Raw genomic sequence first — 16,701 nt, forward strand, 5'->3', positions numbered from 1 at the left:
ATTTTTTTTTGTATTTTTACTAGACACAGGGTTTCACCATGTTGGCCAGGCTGGTCTCAAACTCCTGACTTCAGGTGATCCACCTACCTCGGCCTCCCAAAGTGCTGGAATTACAGGTGTGAGCCACTGTGCCTGGCCGAGCCATTATCTTATAATAAATATCTTCCTCTATACAGTACTCCCCCCTTATCTGCCAGGGGACATGTTCCAAGACCCCCAGTGGATGCCTTAAACTTTGGGCAGTACCAAACCCTACATATGCTATGTTTTTCCTACACATACATTCTGACGATAAAGTTTAATTTATAAATTAGACACAGGAAAAGATTAATAATAAATAAAACAATTATGACAATTACTATAATAAGTGATGTAAATGTGGTTTCTCTCTCTTAAAGTATCTTTTTTTTTTTTTTTTGAGATGGAGTTTCACTCCTGTTGCCCAGGCTGGAGTGCAATGGTGTGATCTTGGCTCACTGCAACCTCCACCTCCCAGGTTCAAGTGATTCTTCTACCTCAGCCTCCGGAGTAGCTGGGATTACAAGCATGCACCACCATGCCTGGCTAATTTTTGTATTTTTAGCAGAGAGGGGGTTTCACCATGTTGGTCAGGCTGATCTTGAACTCCTGACCTCAGGTGATCCACCCGCCTCGGCCTCCCAAAGTGCTAGGATTACAGGCGTGAGCCACCGTGCCTGGCTCTTAAAATATCTTATTGTAGGCCGGGCATGGTGGCTCACGCCTGTAATCCCAGCACTTTGGGAGGCTGAGGCAGGCAGATCACCTGAGGTCAGGAGTTTGAGACCAGCCAGGCTAACGTGGCAAAACCCTGTCTCTACTAAAAAATAAAAAAATTAGCTGGGCATGGTGGTACAGACCTGTAGTCCCAGCTACTTCGGAGGCTGAGGCACGAGAATCACTGGAATCTGGAAGAGGGTGGAGGTTGCAGTGAGCTGAGATCACGCTACTGCACTCCAGCCTGGGCGACAGAGACAGACTGTGCCTCAAAAACAAAACAAAAAGCTATCTATCTATCTATCTATCTATCTATCTATCTATCTATCTATCTATCATCTATCATCTATCTATATCATCTACCATGTATCTTATTGTATTTTACTCACCCTTCTTTTATGATGATGTGAGATGGTACGATGCCTACATGATGAGAAGTGAGGTGATGGCGTAGGCATTGTGATATAGCATTAGGCTACTGTTGACCTTCTGTATTCCTGAAATCTGTGTAACCATCCCTTTCTTGCAGTAAATGGCTTGGTGTCCCCATTTCAAGGGATCTTTTAAGTCTTTGTATAGGCTCAATTCTTTTTGGTGCAACATACTGTCAATCAGAACACGTTTTCTGTTCATGTCTTCCACCAGATTTAATGCTTTTTCCATCTTCTGTTTTGAGACAGGGTCTTTGGCACCCAGGCTGGAGTGCACTGGCACAATCATGGCTCACTGCAGCCTCCACCTCCTGGGCTAAAGTGATCCTCCCACTTTAGCCTCCTGAGTAGTTGGGACTATAGGCACAAGCCACCATGCCCAAGTAATTTTTAATTTTTTTGTAGAGATAGGGTCTTGCTCTGTTGCCCAGGCTAGTCTTGAACTCCTGGGCTTAAGTGATCCTCCCTCCTCAGCCTCCCGAAGTGCTGGGTGTACAGGTGTGAGCCACCGCACCCAGCCACCTTTTCCATCTTATCACACACCATGGCTATAACTTGCAATTTAAAGTGCAACAGCAGGCCAGGCATGGTGGTTAACACCTGAAATCCCAGCACTTCGGGAGGCTGAGGTAGGCAGATCACTTGAGGTCAGGAGTTCAAGACCAGCCTGGCCAAAATGGCAAAAGCCTGTCTCTACAAAAAATGCAAAAATTAGCCTGGTGTGCAGCGCATGCCTGTAGTCCCAGCTACTCGGGAGGCTGAGGCACGAGAATTGCTTGAACCCAGGAGGCAGAGGTTGCAGTGAGCCAAGATCACACCACTGCACTCCAGCCTGGGCAACAGAGAATCTGTGTCAAAAAAAAAAAAAAAAAAAAAGCAACGGCAAAACTAGAGCAAAGTTTTTATTCATAATTTTATGGATGGAAAGTTCATTTTTATGTTGACCTCAGCAACCTCAGATGTGACTTTTCTTTTTTTTTTTTTTTTGAGATGGAGTTTTGCTCTTATTGCCCAGGCCGGAGTGCAATAGCATGATCACGGCTCACTGCAACCTCTGCCTCCCGGGCTCAAGCAATTCTCCTGCCTCAGCCTCCCCAGTAGCTGGGATTACAGGCACGACACCACATCAGCTAATTTTGTATTTTTAGTAGAGACGGGGTTTCTCCATGTTGGTCAGGCTGGTCTCGAACTCCCAACCTCAGGTGATCCTCCCGCCTTGGCCTCCCAAAGTGCTGGGATTATGGGTGTGAGCCACTGCGCCCAGCCAGATGTGACTTTTTTTTCCTTAAAAGGTTGAGAACTTTCACTTTTCCCTTAAAGGAAGCAGTTTATGGCCTCTCTTAGGCATACCTGACTTGCCACATCACTACTCTTGCGCTTTGGGGCCATTATTAAATAAGGGTTTCTTCAACACAAGCACTGCAATACCCCGACAGTTGGTCTGATAACTGAGATGACTACTAAGTGGTTAACTGGTGGGCAGCATATATAGCGTGGATTTGCTGGGCAAAGGATGATTCACAGCCCAGGTGGGATGGCGAATGATCTCATCATGCTTCTCAGAACGGCATCGAACTTAAAATGGTTTATTTCTGGAATTTTGTATTTAATATTTTCAGACCTGGGTTGACTGTGGGCAACTGAAACCTAGATGGCATAGCCTACTACACACCTATGTTACATGCATGGTACAGCCCATGGCTCCTACGCTGCAAACTTGTACAGCATGTGACTGTACTGAATACTGTAGGCAACTGTAACACAAGGATAAGTATATGTGTATCTAAACACAGAAAAGGTCGGGTAAAAATAGGGTTGTAATTCTATGGGGCCACTGTCATAAACGTGGTCCGTTGTTGACTGAAATATCACATGGTACATAACTCTATCTTCTCTCAGGTCTGTTTCTCTGGAGAACCCTGACTATACAGGCTGGAAACAGGTAGATAACAGTTTTCTTTTTTCTCTGTGTCAGACAGGTAATATGCCGACATTGTAGCAATGTTTCAGGATGGCCCATCTCACACCTGTGTGTGAACACCTAATCCTTATGCTTAAGAAGTACAAAAGGATCTGATAACAGTTTTGTCGGTTCTGTTTTTTTGCCTCATCCCGTTTCACCAGTATGGCACTCTGCAAAAGTGCAACTCATTCAAAAGTCCCTATTTCTACAAATTAAATAAAAACACAATTAAATTTTAGTAGGTGCTAAAACTTGGTTTTGAAATTTTATTAAAAAAATATATTTGCAAACATATAAAATTTAGGATGAAAAACGCTCATTTTAAAACATGTAATAACTTAATATTTGCAAACATACACAGATGCTATAAAATCCATACCATTAAAAATGTTAATGATACAGTATTGCGCTCATGGAACAAAAATCTTGCTGTAATTCCAGAGCTTCTCATCCCCACGTTTCAGGGAGCTGAGAATCTGGTACAATGAAAGTCATGAGAGCCACATGGCCAAAGCAGTAATACAGAATAAAAAACCATTTAGAACACATATTTTAAAAACATGTTTCTTAAGGAATCACACAGATAAAAAGGAAACACAATTCTGCATTTTCCCCACTTTGAAGTGAATGATATTGCATCTTAGCATTTTAAATGAAGGTGTCAAATACAAAACGGAGGGAATCACTGCACATATCTGTTGAATTTGCTGAAAAACAGGCTCCTCAAGGCCCTGGTCCACTCGGAAATGTTCTCAAGCACAGCTGTAAAAAAGCCTAGTGTAAGCTGCTTGACTTTGCTCAGATCTTAGCATTTTAGAGACTTGAGAACACAGGGCACTATTGGTTCCAGAAGATACACTGAACTCAACTGAAGAAAACTGAAGGGAGGCAAGAAAGAAACACATGCTCTGCAGCAAACGTGCAGCCAGGATGCAGGATGCGCACCCTAGGATTCCTCAGTTCTCCTCACTCACACGGGCTGAGCCCACTCGTGCCTGTGCCACCTCTCATTCCTCTCAGAGTTACAGTATGATGGCTGATTTTGTTTTTTGAGCAGTTAGGCACCTTCAATTTCATGTTGCATTATTAGTAATACAATGGCAGTTAGGGCCTCTACTACGGAAATGAGAAAATTTCAAACTACATTCTTTGGGGGAGGAGAGTAATAAAGCTGCATGGTTTAAAAATTTACCTAGTAGTGGATTTGATAGGGTTTATATAATTTCTACAAGAAAACATAAGCCAGGAAAAGGACAAATGCTTGACATGCAAAATCTGGTTAGACATATACTAAACTAAGCCTGTGTGTCCCCCTGTAAAGAGGGGCCCAGCGTGACTTTTTTTTTTTTTTTGAGGTGGAGCCTCACTCTGTCACCCAGGCTAGAGTGCAGTGGTGTGATCTTGGCTCACTGCAACCTCTGCCTCCCGGGTTCAAGTGATTCTCCTGCCTCAGCCTCCTAAGTAGCTGGGAGTATAGGCGTGTGCCACCACGCCCGGCTAATTTTTGTATTTTTAGTAGAGATGGGGTTTCACCATGTTGGTCAGGCTGGGACTTGGGTTCTTAATAAAATACCACTCTCTGTGATGGCTACATCTAAGCCTTTGAAGGTGAGCTGTGGATATACCACATGTGGACAGCATGAAATGCTTCTTCTGACACTGAGAGTCACTTGAAAAACTTGAATTCAAGGTCAAGCAGGCCAAATCTCACACCTCACGAATCCCAGGAGGTACACAATGAAGAAGAGCTTCTGCCTTAAAGGAACAAGGCTGTCTGGGAGGCCTGAGAGTCCATTAAAAGACAACGCATTAACTACAACAAAAAGAAGAGCAGCACCACCCACCAGTGGTGCCCCAGACACACCTCTCCTCCAAGCTCTGGGCTGCTCCTCTTGGAGTCTACACTTAGACCCTGGGGGTGGGGGTGGGCACACAAATGGACAGAGTGGTCTAAATGCAGGTCTCCTGGGGTTCTGCGAAATCTAGCCAGAAGCATCTCCATCTCGGTGTCCATTTCGATCCAACTAAGCTTCCAGTAAAGACACTGCAGCAATGTAAACATGCAACCTAAGCTAGCATGAGGTTCTAGATAGTAAGCCTGAACTAGGAATAAGGCAACTGAACTGTGACTTTCGGGCCAGGGTCATCCAGCTGCAATTATCCAGGCTTGGCCTGGCTTCTCTAGGGATTCATTCTGGCCTGAACTTCCTGGTAATCATGACATGAACTTCTGGCTTCTGAATTTTAAGTAAATACTTTGAATATATAAATTTGGGAGGTGAAACAGGTTTACCCTTTTCAAGTCTCCATGACTTGGGCACTTAAGTTTATTTTCACACTAAGGAAGCCTTATCATAGATTCTCTTTACTGTCTATCATATCCATTCCTAGCATTAAAGGTGAAAATTAGTATGATCACAGACTCTCTTCAGGATATTCTCTCTTAACTCTCTCATAATATTACATACTCAAAAGCATAATTTCGATTCAAGAATCCCTTGATTCGTCTGTTCACCAAAGCCCACTGAGACCGCACTTGAGGTGCAATCACACCTACTGGTGCGTCCACTTTATGGAAGTCACGTGGCTCCCTGGACACCATCTCCCGGTGTCAGCAACACTCTGTATACCACTATAGCTTTCTCGTTCCCAGATGATGCATAAGGAATTCATTTTTGGTTGCTTAATTTACATACTATCTGTGAAAACAAACTATTCACAATTGAGCATGAAAACTTATAAGCTTCCCTGAATTCTGCACAATTCACACATAATTAGGTAGACAGCAATAGAAGACACTAAAATGAGAAGCAGAAACCCTGTCCAGGAAGCATGTTTAGATCAACAAAAGCCAATCATTCTTTATGCTAAAAACTAAGACCAAACTAAAACAAGTATGTAATTCACAAGTAATTTTCTAAAATTTTAGCTAGAAAAAAATAATCTATGGACTTATGATTGAGTTACCATTAAAGCTTAAATGATTGTTCCTAAGGAACCATCATATCTGTCAGCATTATTCACAGCTAATCCTTATGCTAGCTGGTTGAGCCAATTGGGTTTTTACCCCATCATTAAATAGTGCTCAGAAAAGTAAGCAGTGCATCTTAATTGGTTAAATACTACAAAATGACCTGTATCATAGAAACGAAGACACTTTCATTCAAAGAATATCTTAAAATTACTATTGCTGAAATAAATCAAAATCTACATTAAAATATTACTAAACACCATTACATGCTATAAAAGAATAAATAGAAATCATGGCAGATCAATAGCAGCAAAACAAAGCTTCTTTACATATTTTCACACTTTGGGCCGGGAAAGTACTCACAGCCTAGGAATACATTGGTAGAGTTCAGAATCACATTTTCTTTTAACTCCATAATTCTACAACAAAATAAGGGCAGTGTGAATAACAGCTCCCTTTTCTGCATAGCTTTAAAACTATTCTCAGTACACTCAAGGAAAGGAACCAGAATGGCTTTGTCAGATTGGTCCACTGGTCCTTTTGTCAAAGTGTTAAGGAAAACAATCAACAATGACAGAAAAGGAAAATAAGGCTGTGCTTCACACACAAACTTAGCATTTTCAGAACCAATGGAGAGTTTAACCTAAAATGAAGATTTGATAGGATGTGGGCATTCCCAGCCCCAGCCTTTCCTTCAAAGGTATGACATGCCTGTGTCCACACCACCAGAGCCTGACAGTGCCCTATTCAAATGGTAATGCTGCACTGGGGGCCTGCTGCGGGGCAGGACTGGGGCACTTAAAAACAAAACGCTATTAAGAAATTTCACAACTTTTAAGGCCCAAATGGGGCATTCATATAAAATATACTTCACTTGAGGAAATAATTCCTAATTTGCCGGCTTAAATTCTGGTCCTAAAAACTCGAAGCTACTTTGCAAAGCTGCCTTCTACTCTGTTCAGAACTTGACTGTCAGCCCAAAGCCCGTTTCTATGGGGTAGGCTGGGGGAAGTGGTGGGGGCCGGGCTGAACTTCTGCTGTGAGGCTGGTGACTACTCCTCTGTAAGTCCTTGAAAGTGAAAGCAAGCTGAGAATCTGACTCCTTATTCCACAGCCTTGCTCCTAGCTGATGAAAACACCCACATAACTTAACACAATGATCGCTCTCTCTTTTTTTTTTTTTTTTTTTTTGTCAAAACAAGGGTCTGCTGGTGATGCTTCACAGTGAAACCTCCATTATCACTGAGAATGTCACTTGGAAAACATTCTTAAGAAATGAGTCTCTTTCTCATAGGCTCAATTTCAGGATTCTCAAACTCAATGTTCTGCTCAGAAGTTTCCATGATGAAGCCTATTTGTCTCTGAGGCTGGGGCTCTGCCTTTAGACTTATTCTGCTCCAGTCATAGGTTGTGGTTGTCTTTGTTCTTGGTCAGCACCTGCAAGTAGACTTCATGAAGTGTACTGAGGAAGCTGGAATCATTCTAGAAGAGATGGTAAAGGTTAAGGATACGAATGCCACATTTACCTCATCAGATTTTACTTCCTTGGTAACAGCTTAGGAAAAAAATTGTATAAATGATTTGTATAACTGATAATCCCACCACCCAGAGACAATCATGATTAATATTTTGAGTTCATGCAGATATTTCTCCACCAGGACTGTATGCTTAAAAAAAGAGAAACAGTACTCCCAGCTAGTCTGTTTTTGTTTTTTTTTTTTTGTCTGCCTCGGCCTCCCATAGTGCTGGGATTACAGGTGTGAGCCACTTTGCCTGGCCTCCAGCTAGTCTTTTGAATTTACTTTATGAACTGATTCTGTAAGAGGAATTTATAAAATTTCTTTCATTAAATAATGAAAAATCAAAGATAAAATTGGTATCCTACATACCTTTATTAGATGTATTAATGTATCCTGGAGCTGAGACTTGCTGAGAATAATGGAAGGCTTTCTCTGACTTTCTGGCGTTCCAATAGTTAGAGGAGAAGGGGAGCTGGCTTTCCTCTCAAGGTCCGAAGATCTTGTAACTGTCTGCTGGAAAACACTTGGGGCCAGCAGGACTGAAGACGCTGCAGTGGTCGTTGCAGTAACCAGTGGGGCGCCTGCAACCTGGAGAGTGACAATGGTCATTTTGTACCAAAGTGCAGAAGCCAGTAGCCAGGCCCAGAATAGGGACCATGTGGAAACAGGCATAAGCAGCAGAAGAGTGGAGCACAGAGACAGACTATTTTGAGTTCAGGTAAACATTCAGTAGGAACATGTGAACATCTGACATCTGGTTATAAACTTCCATTAGCTAAAGGATGACGAGCCCATTTATATAAGAATGTCCTAGAATCATTACGGGAAGCCAAGTCCAACCACCACAGTAGGTAAGAGAAGTAACAGTATAGAATGCACAGTAAGAAAAATCCTATGATAAATTTAAAATGTAAAGGCTTTTTGGGAGGAGAGTTGGGGAAATGACTGAAGAGGACATGAGGGAACTTTCTGGAGTGACAAAATGTTACATATTGATTGGGTTGCCCAAGGGATATTACATACATGTGTCAAAAACTCATTTAAAAATCTGCATGTTCATCCTGGCTAACACGGTGAAACCCCGTCTCTACTAAAAATACAAAAAATTAGCCGGGCGTGGTAGCGGGCGCCTGTAGTCCCAGCTACTCGGGAGGCTGAGGCAGGAGAATGGCGTGAACCCGGGAGGCGGAGCTTGCAGTGAGCCGAGATCGCGCCACTGCACTCCAGCCTGGGCGACAGAGCGAGACTCCGTCTCAAAAAAAAAAAAAAAAAAAAAAAAAATCTGCATGTTTTGGCTGGGCGCAGTGGTTCATGCCTATAATCCCAGCACTCTGGGAGGCCGAGGTGGGGTTCGAGACCAGCCTGGCCAACATGGTGAAACCCCGTCTGTACTAAAAATACAAAAATTAGCTGGGCATGGTGGCGTGTGCCTATAATCCCAGACTCAGGAGGCTAAGGCATGAGAATCGCTTGAACCCAGGAGGTGGAGGTTGCAGTGAGCCGAGACTGCACCATTGCACTCCAGCCTGGGTGACAGAGCAAGACTCCATCTCGTCTTTTTTTTTTTAAGGCAGGGTCTCATTCTGTCACCCAGGTGGGAGTGCAGTGGTGCAGTCACCACTCACTGCAGCTTTAACTTCCTGGGCTCAAGCAATCCTCCCCCCATTTTTGATTTTTTTGTAAAGACGAGGTCTCACTAATGTTGCCCAGGCTAGTCTTGAACTCCTGGGCTTAAGTGATCCTCCCACCTAGGCCTCCCAAAGTGCTGGGGTTACAGGCATGAGCCACCACACCTGGCCTCTAAAAATCTGCATTTCAGTTTACGTAAATCACATTGCAATAAAGAAGAATTTAAAAATCCAATTATGGCTGGGAGTGGTGGCTCATGCCTGTAATCCTAGCACTTTGGGAGGCCTAGGTGGGAGGATCACTGGAGGTCAGGAGTTCAAGACCAGCCTGATCAACATGGTGAAACCCCATCTCTACTAAAAATACAAAAACGTAGTGGAATGTGGTGATGGGTGCCTGTAATCCCAGCTACTTGGGACGCTGAAGCAGGAGAATCATTTGAACCCAGAAGGTGGGGGTTGCAGCGAGCTGAGATAGTGCCACTGCACTCCAGCCTGGGCAACAAAGCAAGACTCTGCTTCCAAAAAAAAAAAAAAAATCCAGTTATGTTCAATCTATTTTTTTATACTATTATAGACAGCAATGAGAAAATTTCTTAAAATAAAGCTAACATCTACCTCTCTCCTCCATTTAGATGTGCTTCTAGGCTAATTCCAGCTAATTATCTGAATACATTAAACCAGTAATAATCAGTATTTTCAGTATTTCTCAGATTTGATACAATCAACACAGATCTGCATTTCTTTCTCTTATATGTCACCTCCTCATTTACAAAGAGCACAGAGCGGGCCACAGTTTCAACGGTATGGTTTTTGGCATCTGAGCTATTTACCTTTTATTTATTTATTTTTGGTGCAAAAGCAGGCTGAGATAGATCACCATGCAGAAGGACAAGACACATAGAAAAGAGGCTCGTTTCCAAGACCAGTCAGGAGCTGGCTCCCATTTAAACTCCAAGATGTAAGACCAGTCAGAAGCTGGTTCCCATTTAAACTCCAAGACTCAAGGAGGGTACAAAGGCTCAAAGGAAAACAGAAATGACTTTAGGGAGCTAAAAAAAACCTGTGTGCATTGCAAGGTTAGTGGGTGATGGAGAGTAGGGACAACAAAAAATGAAGCAAGGGAGGACAAATGGGACAGAAGACACAGGCCTGGGAGGCTTTGTTCTCAGAGCAATGGGAAATGAGAGGACTATAGCAGGATAGTGGCTCTGCCACCTGGGACATCACAGCTCTTCCAGGGCAATATTTCCTACTTATAGAAGCCAGGCTACCACACTCTTAGCAGTCACCCATTCACAAATACTGAGTAAGGGCCCACCGTGCCCTCTACACACACAGTCAGGGAAGATATCCATGCAGACGCCTCGAGATCCACAGAAGCCACAGCAATGGACTCTGCCAGGACGGGGTGGGAGAGGACCTGGCCTAGGAAAGGCATCTAAGATGTGCTGGGCTCCATAGCTAACTCTTTTCACTAAGCTGACAACCTTTTACTTCACATCCAGCAGAACTTAAAAATAATGTGTTCTTCAGAAAGAGGGAGTCCTGGCTCATCCAAAGGGAGTGAATTATCTCACCTGACTGTTCACAGCCAGTTACAGATCAAATTCCTTGTTCTACTCTTTCTACTTTCTCACTATGGCACCCGACTAGTCTTAAAAAAAAAAAAAAAAAGCGAGTCCTTACCGGGATGGCACTGGATAACACCTTAGGCTGCACAAATACTTCAGGATCCTGGTTCTGCTGCATAGACTGAAATGTTTATGAAGAAAAGACAGACGGATATAAGAAGTTTCAATTAAGAAGACTTCCTAGTCTTAATTGAAAAAGACTTTCCCAGTGGAAAATCTAGGTTAGTAACAGAAAATGGTTCAGATATTAACTAGTTCCTAGATTCCCAAGGGAAGAGTCTGATAGGAACTTGTAACCATGCAGCCAACAATTCAACTGCACTAGAGCTCTGCGACAGCCTCTCCTCTTTAGCTCCCGAGGGAAGGGGTGTGTGCAGAGCCTTTCAGGTATCTTTAAAGAAAAACCTGAAACCTGTATCTCTTATAAAAGCCAGAGACAGCCCAGGAATATATATAATTTTTAATTTTTGTGGGTATATAGGTGTATGTATTTATGAGGTATATGAAATGTTTTGATACAGGCATGCGATGCATAATAATCACATCATGGAAAACGGGGCATCCATCCCCTCACGAATTTTTCCTTTGTGTTACAATCTAATTATACCCTTTTCATTATTTTAAAATATATACTTAAATTATTATGGACTATAATCACCCTGTTGTGTTATTAAATACAGGTCTTATTCATTCTATTTTTTTTTTTTTGTATGCATTCACCATCCCTACCTCCCCCCACCTTCCCACTACCCTTCCCAGCCTCTGGTAACCATCCTTCTATTCTCTATCTCCATGAGTTCAAATAAAGTAAGAACATGTGATATCTGTCCTTCAGCCTGGGCATATTTTTGCTGCTGAGTCTGTAGAGATAAGAGATCTAGGCAGCATGGCACCTCTTTATAAGGTGATGTAAATATGGGCAGTTGAAAAAATCAGCTTTATTTGACCTCATACCTTCGAGTCTAGGATGCTCTTATGGCACCTCTAGGGTACTTGGCACAAGGTAGGCACTCTAGGAGACTGCCGTGGGAGATAGGGAGTTAAGCTTTGGAATAATTTGGTCCTCAGTCAAATGAGGACTCCTGGAACTGCTGGGCAAAAGCAAAACAAACATACAACCCCCACTAAAGTGAATATCCAGATAGGAAAATATAAATTACTTGGTTGTTCATGATAGGGCTTCTTACCTCACCTGTCTCCGAGCCTCTGACATACTTTAAAGGGACAACTCTAAAAATTGTCATGTCATGACAGTTAAAACCAAGGTCTCTGTAGTTTCATCCCATCCAGTTACAGTTACCCACTCTGCCCACCCCCACCCTCCTGCCATTACCTGAAGGGGAGCAAGCACCATGTTGCTCAGGGAGGCTGAGGCCGCCACTCTTGCTGCTGCTGTCTTAGAGGGAGGCTCTATGAAGCTCTCAGGTGTGGCTAGCTGACCAGCTGCCGGAGAAAAGCTGGCTACCATTGCACCTTTCCCAAGTGGTTGTGTCTGTATTTGGTCATGCTGTGGGGTCAACCTGAGTTTCTGGAGAAGATCAACGCTTGGGAGGGATGTGCCAGCTGTGTTCGTCACGTTCAGTGGGGCCCTGAAGGGGCTCTGGTTGGCAATCAGACTGGCATGGCTTAGCTCAGGGACTGGCTGGTTCAGGAGTGGAGACCTCTGTCTAGGCGTGGTCTTCACTGCCTGCATCATGGTGCTGTTTCGAGGTAAGCTGGGGGGAACCTGTGCAGTAGGAGCTTCAGCTGGCAGAGTGGGACTGAGAACAGGGCTCAACGGGATTGTGTAGGTTGGAGCATGCTTTTCATTGGACTGTGTGATGGAGGCTGGAGTGATTAGCACCGGGGTGGTGATTTCAGGCTGGACTGAGTGGTGGGCAGCAGAAGGGACACCCAGGGTTTCTGATTGAGGGGCTCCTCCTGACTGCTCAAAGGGAAATGGTAGGAATGAATTGGGCTCTTTCTGGGAGGCATCTCCTGGCAATCTCTCCATTTCTTCTGAATCCAGACCCACAATTGCTGGTTGTTCCTTTGGCAAAGAGGTTCCAAATAACTCTTCTACCGTCAGATGCTTGTGTCCAGATGGAGCAGACTGAAAAACAAATGAAACCACCCAGTCAAAGAGGTCTCTTATAAATCAGCATAACCAAACTTCTTTTCCAGAAGCCAAAGATTTTGCAGAATCAAGGATGGATGGAGTATCAAAATAAGGAACGGAAAAAACTGAAGATATACTAAGGATTAAGGCCCAGGTTCATCTAGTGTCCCCAGGTTGGTGGATGGAAATTTGCATTGGTAATATAATTCAAATTTTTAGGGTCTCTGGGTAGCAGGATCAGAATTCACCATTCTTTTTCTTGGCAAAGCTGACTGTGCCCAATTGCCTCATGTCAACAACACATAGGGAAATGACACTAGAGGAGACACAGGGACCAAATGCTAATCAGGTGATTCTACCTTTACTTTCACTGTTCTCAATGAAACGCTAGGCACTGGACCTCAGAGACTGGGTCTCAAATATCAGAAAATAAATCTAGCCATTTAATAGTGGGCCATCCCCAACTCCCACTGCCTTAGTCCCTAGTCACAGAATTCTTCAGAAAAAGCATGTAAGCCTGACAATTTAAAATTTATATATATTTTAGTAAGTTGGCTTATTGATACCATAATCATTCAAAGGAAAAACATTCGTGTTTTCCTGTACTTTTAAGCAGTATTTTCCATAGTCAATAACCTTTATTTCCTGAGTACTCACAGGGTGCCAGGTCTTGCTCTAACCTGGGCCCACGGGATGCAGCAAGGGAGTAACAACAGTTCTCACAGAGCTTACATTTTAGTGGGAGACACACCTAAGCACTTTGAAAACACAGACAGCCTCAACTTTTTATTCCTAAAATGAGTGAATTAGTTGTTTAGATCTGTTTATACTGAAAAAATTAGTTCACTGAAACACATGATTCTCAAGGCTTCAGAAAGTCTGTAAGGCCCCAAAGTACACTGCAAATTAGTATAATATCAATATTATAAGACTATGGTATGATCACATTTCTACAGGAAAACAAACCCAGTTTTGTCCAGGCAAATGTTTCATCCATTTGATAAAAATTCTTGAATTTATCAGGTGCCAGGCATTGTGCTGTGACTGTGATGTGAAAAAAGAGGCCAGGACAACTGGTAAGGGCCCCCCCACCGGACCCCCGCACACACACACACAAGGCAGAGTTGCAGAGCTCAGTGGGAAGGAAGGCACTAGGAAGAGGAGTGAAACTGGGGAGGGATGAGGCGAGCTGGCTGGGGAGCACAGCCACTGAGAGCCACACGTGCTTCAGCACAGCTGGGTCAGAGGGTGACAGGGAAAGAGAGAAGAAGCGGGCAGACTGCAGAGTATCTGAGACACGTTAGAGGATCTGGACTTTATCCACAGGGCAATGGCAACATGTCCAGGGGATGAGCCATCAGGCTTTATATTTTAGAATGTGCACTTGGTCGGCCACATAAAGGACAAATTGTAGGGGTGAGATTGAGGAGAGTCTGGACTAAGATACTGGCAGAGAAGAGGATGAGAACTGGAGTTGGAATGGAAGGAGTTGGTGGCTGGTCAGGTAGGAGCAGGGAGCCTAGAGGACACCCTGGTATCTGGGTATTGGGTGGTGGTATCACTGCCTGGGCAGGCCAGCCCAGCCCAGGAAGAGCACCTAGGGTTAGGGAGAGGGGGAAGCTGAAGTTAGTTGTGAACATGTCTGGAGGTCTCTGTGGGACATCTAGAACCTGGAGGTACTGACTTAGAACACAAAACGGTAATTTCATTTTGTGTTATTAAAACACAAAGATGGTAATAGAAGTCAAGGGAGCAAAGGCATCCCCTCAGGAGGCTGCAGCGACACAGCTGTGATGTCCTATCAACCACCCACAGGCAGGGCCTGGAGCTGACCGCCGCTGCCTGGCTCTGCTCCTTTCCAGCTGTGTGGCCTGAGGAGTGCTGTCCACTTCTCTGAGTCTCAGGCCTCTATAAAGTAGGGAGGTCTGGTGGGAGGCTGAAATGTATGGAACCCAGCGCACAGGAAGTGTGTGTTTAATGTCAGCACTCCTAACAACATGGAAAGCAAGTTTGCCAAGGCAGGGGCTCTCTTTCTCATGTATTCCCCAATCCTTGCCTTTCTTGCTCTTGGACTTGCCTACCCAGGTAATGGCACCACCACCCAGGACCACAGATCCCATCAGTACATGGCAGACACTCAACAGTGCTCTCTTCCAAAGTTCTTTCAGGGAGTAGGGGGAAGTCAGTACGAGGAGAGGGAGCTTAAGGCAAGAGATCCCGTGTCAGGAGGGGCTCCTGTCAGACAACAGAGAAAGAGGGCCAGCAGCGATGAGCATGCAGGCAAGTCTGCATGTGAAGGACAGAAAGTTAAGGGAGTGCCATTCTGTCTTCTCTCCCTGGTATGAGGACAGCATCATCTGCTAGGTGAGAGGGACAGGGCAGGTCTGAAAAAATGTAGTCAGTAAAAAGTAACTGTTGTGGAGGAAGAGGCAAGAACCTCCCACAGTTGTAAAAAAGTTGTAGCTTCATACCAAACCATTTCACCTTTAAAAATATTCAATAAAGAGATTCTACTAATGTTAGACTCTCACTTCAAATATAAGGCAGCATCAGTATCTAATTTTAGACCATGGATACAAAAAAATACTAAAGATCTTATATGGTTCAATTTCTTCATATTTTTACTTCTGAAAAAAACTGTAGAGTTTAGGGTCTGAAATAAAAGATACCTCAGCTGTTAACTGGGAAAATTACATAATCTTTCTTTTTCTTTCTCTTTTTTTTGAGACAGGGTCTCATTCAGTCAGACTGGAGTGCAGTGGTGTGATCACAGCTCATGCAGCCTTGACCTTCCAGACTCAAACAATCCTTTCATGTAGCTGGGACCACAGGTGCATGCCACCATGCTGAGTTTATTTTTAAATTTTTTGTAGTGAGCCATTGAGCCCAGCATAATCTTTCTAATTTAGTTCCTTATCTGAAAAGCGAGGACATTGTGACAATGATCTCAGAACACTGTTGTGAAAATTAAATTCTCAATATAATGTCTGGTGCCCAAAAAGCATTAAATTGAAGTTGGCTTAAACTATAATCACATAAACACCATGCGGTCTTTTTTTTTTTTTTTTTGAGACACAGTCTAGCCCTATCGCCCAGGCTCGAGTGCGGTGGCGTGACCTCGGCTCACTGTAACCTCCTCCTCCCAGGTTCAAGCGATTCTTATGCCTCAGCCTCCTGAGTAGCTGGGATTATAGGCGTGCGCCACCACATCCAGCTAATTTTTGTATTTTTAGTAGAGACAGGATTCACCATGTTGCCCGGGCTGGTCTCAAACTTCTTCTGACCTCAGGTGATCTGCGTGCCGTGGCCTCCCAAAGTGCTGGGATTACAGGCATGAGCCACCGTGCCCGGCCCACCATGTGGTCTTAATAGCAAGCACGGAGTACCAAACAAAAATTCATTAAATGCTCCTGGAATATCATATCCCACAATGCAAGACAACAACAAAACACCTGGTAAGATAACCAAGGCTAGGCTATTATAAACCTCCTGGTCACTCCCGATGCAAAGAATCATCAAGGACACAGCTGTCTGGTAATATTTCAAACCCATTCCATCTAGGTCAAAATAGACAACAAATTCTCCCTTGGGACAGACTTCTCTGTCCAGGCCGCATAGCTGCAGACATGTGCACAGGTTCCATTTACTACACTGAACACTGTGACTTAGTCATTTGTGAATTCATGGCATCATAAATGTCTACTGACAGCACAATAGACAT

At 43.8% G+C, this 16,701-nt stretch overlaps 1 protein-coding gene and 1 non-coding gene across 3 annotated transcripts in view; both read right to left on the minus strand.

Annotated features, from left to right (window-relative positions):
- Positions 1-3,135: 3,135 nt before the first annotated feature.
- Positions 3,136-3,239, minus strand: LOC112439498 (small nucleolar RNA U13). Its single transcript, XR_003027772.1, has one exon. It is a non-coding gene; the product is annotated as a small nucleolar RNA U13 (small nucleolar RNA).
- Positions 3,240-3,368: 129 nt separating this feature from the next.
- Positions 3,369-16,701, minus strand: part of DCP1A (decapping mRNA 1A) — a 65,916-nt gene continuing 52,583 nt past the window's right edge. For both annotated transcript variants that reach the window (XM_003818732.5, XM_003818733.5), the window contains 4 exons: positions 12,216-12,974; positions 10,938-11,003; positions 7,990-8,208; positions 3,369-7,582 (listed from right to left, as the gene is read on the minus strand). In XM_003818732.5, coding sequence (XP_003818780.2) covers positions 7,502-7,582; positions 7,990-8,208; positions 10,938-11,003; positions 12,216-12,974 — 1,125 coding nt within the window. In that variant the 3' untranslated portion in view covers positions 3,369-7,501. The remainder of the gene's footprint in view (positions 7,583-7,989; positions 8,209-10,937; positions 11,004-12,215; positions 12,975-16,701) is intronic.

The sequence above is a fragment of the Pan paniscus genome, chromosome 2 (genome assembly GCF_029289425.2).
Source record: "Pan paniscus chromosome 2, NHGRI_mPanPan1-v2.0_pri, whole genome shotgun sequence".
Lineage (NCBI taxonomy): Eukaryota > Metazoa > Chordata > Mammalia > Primates > Hominidae > Pan > Pan paniscus.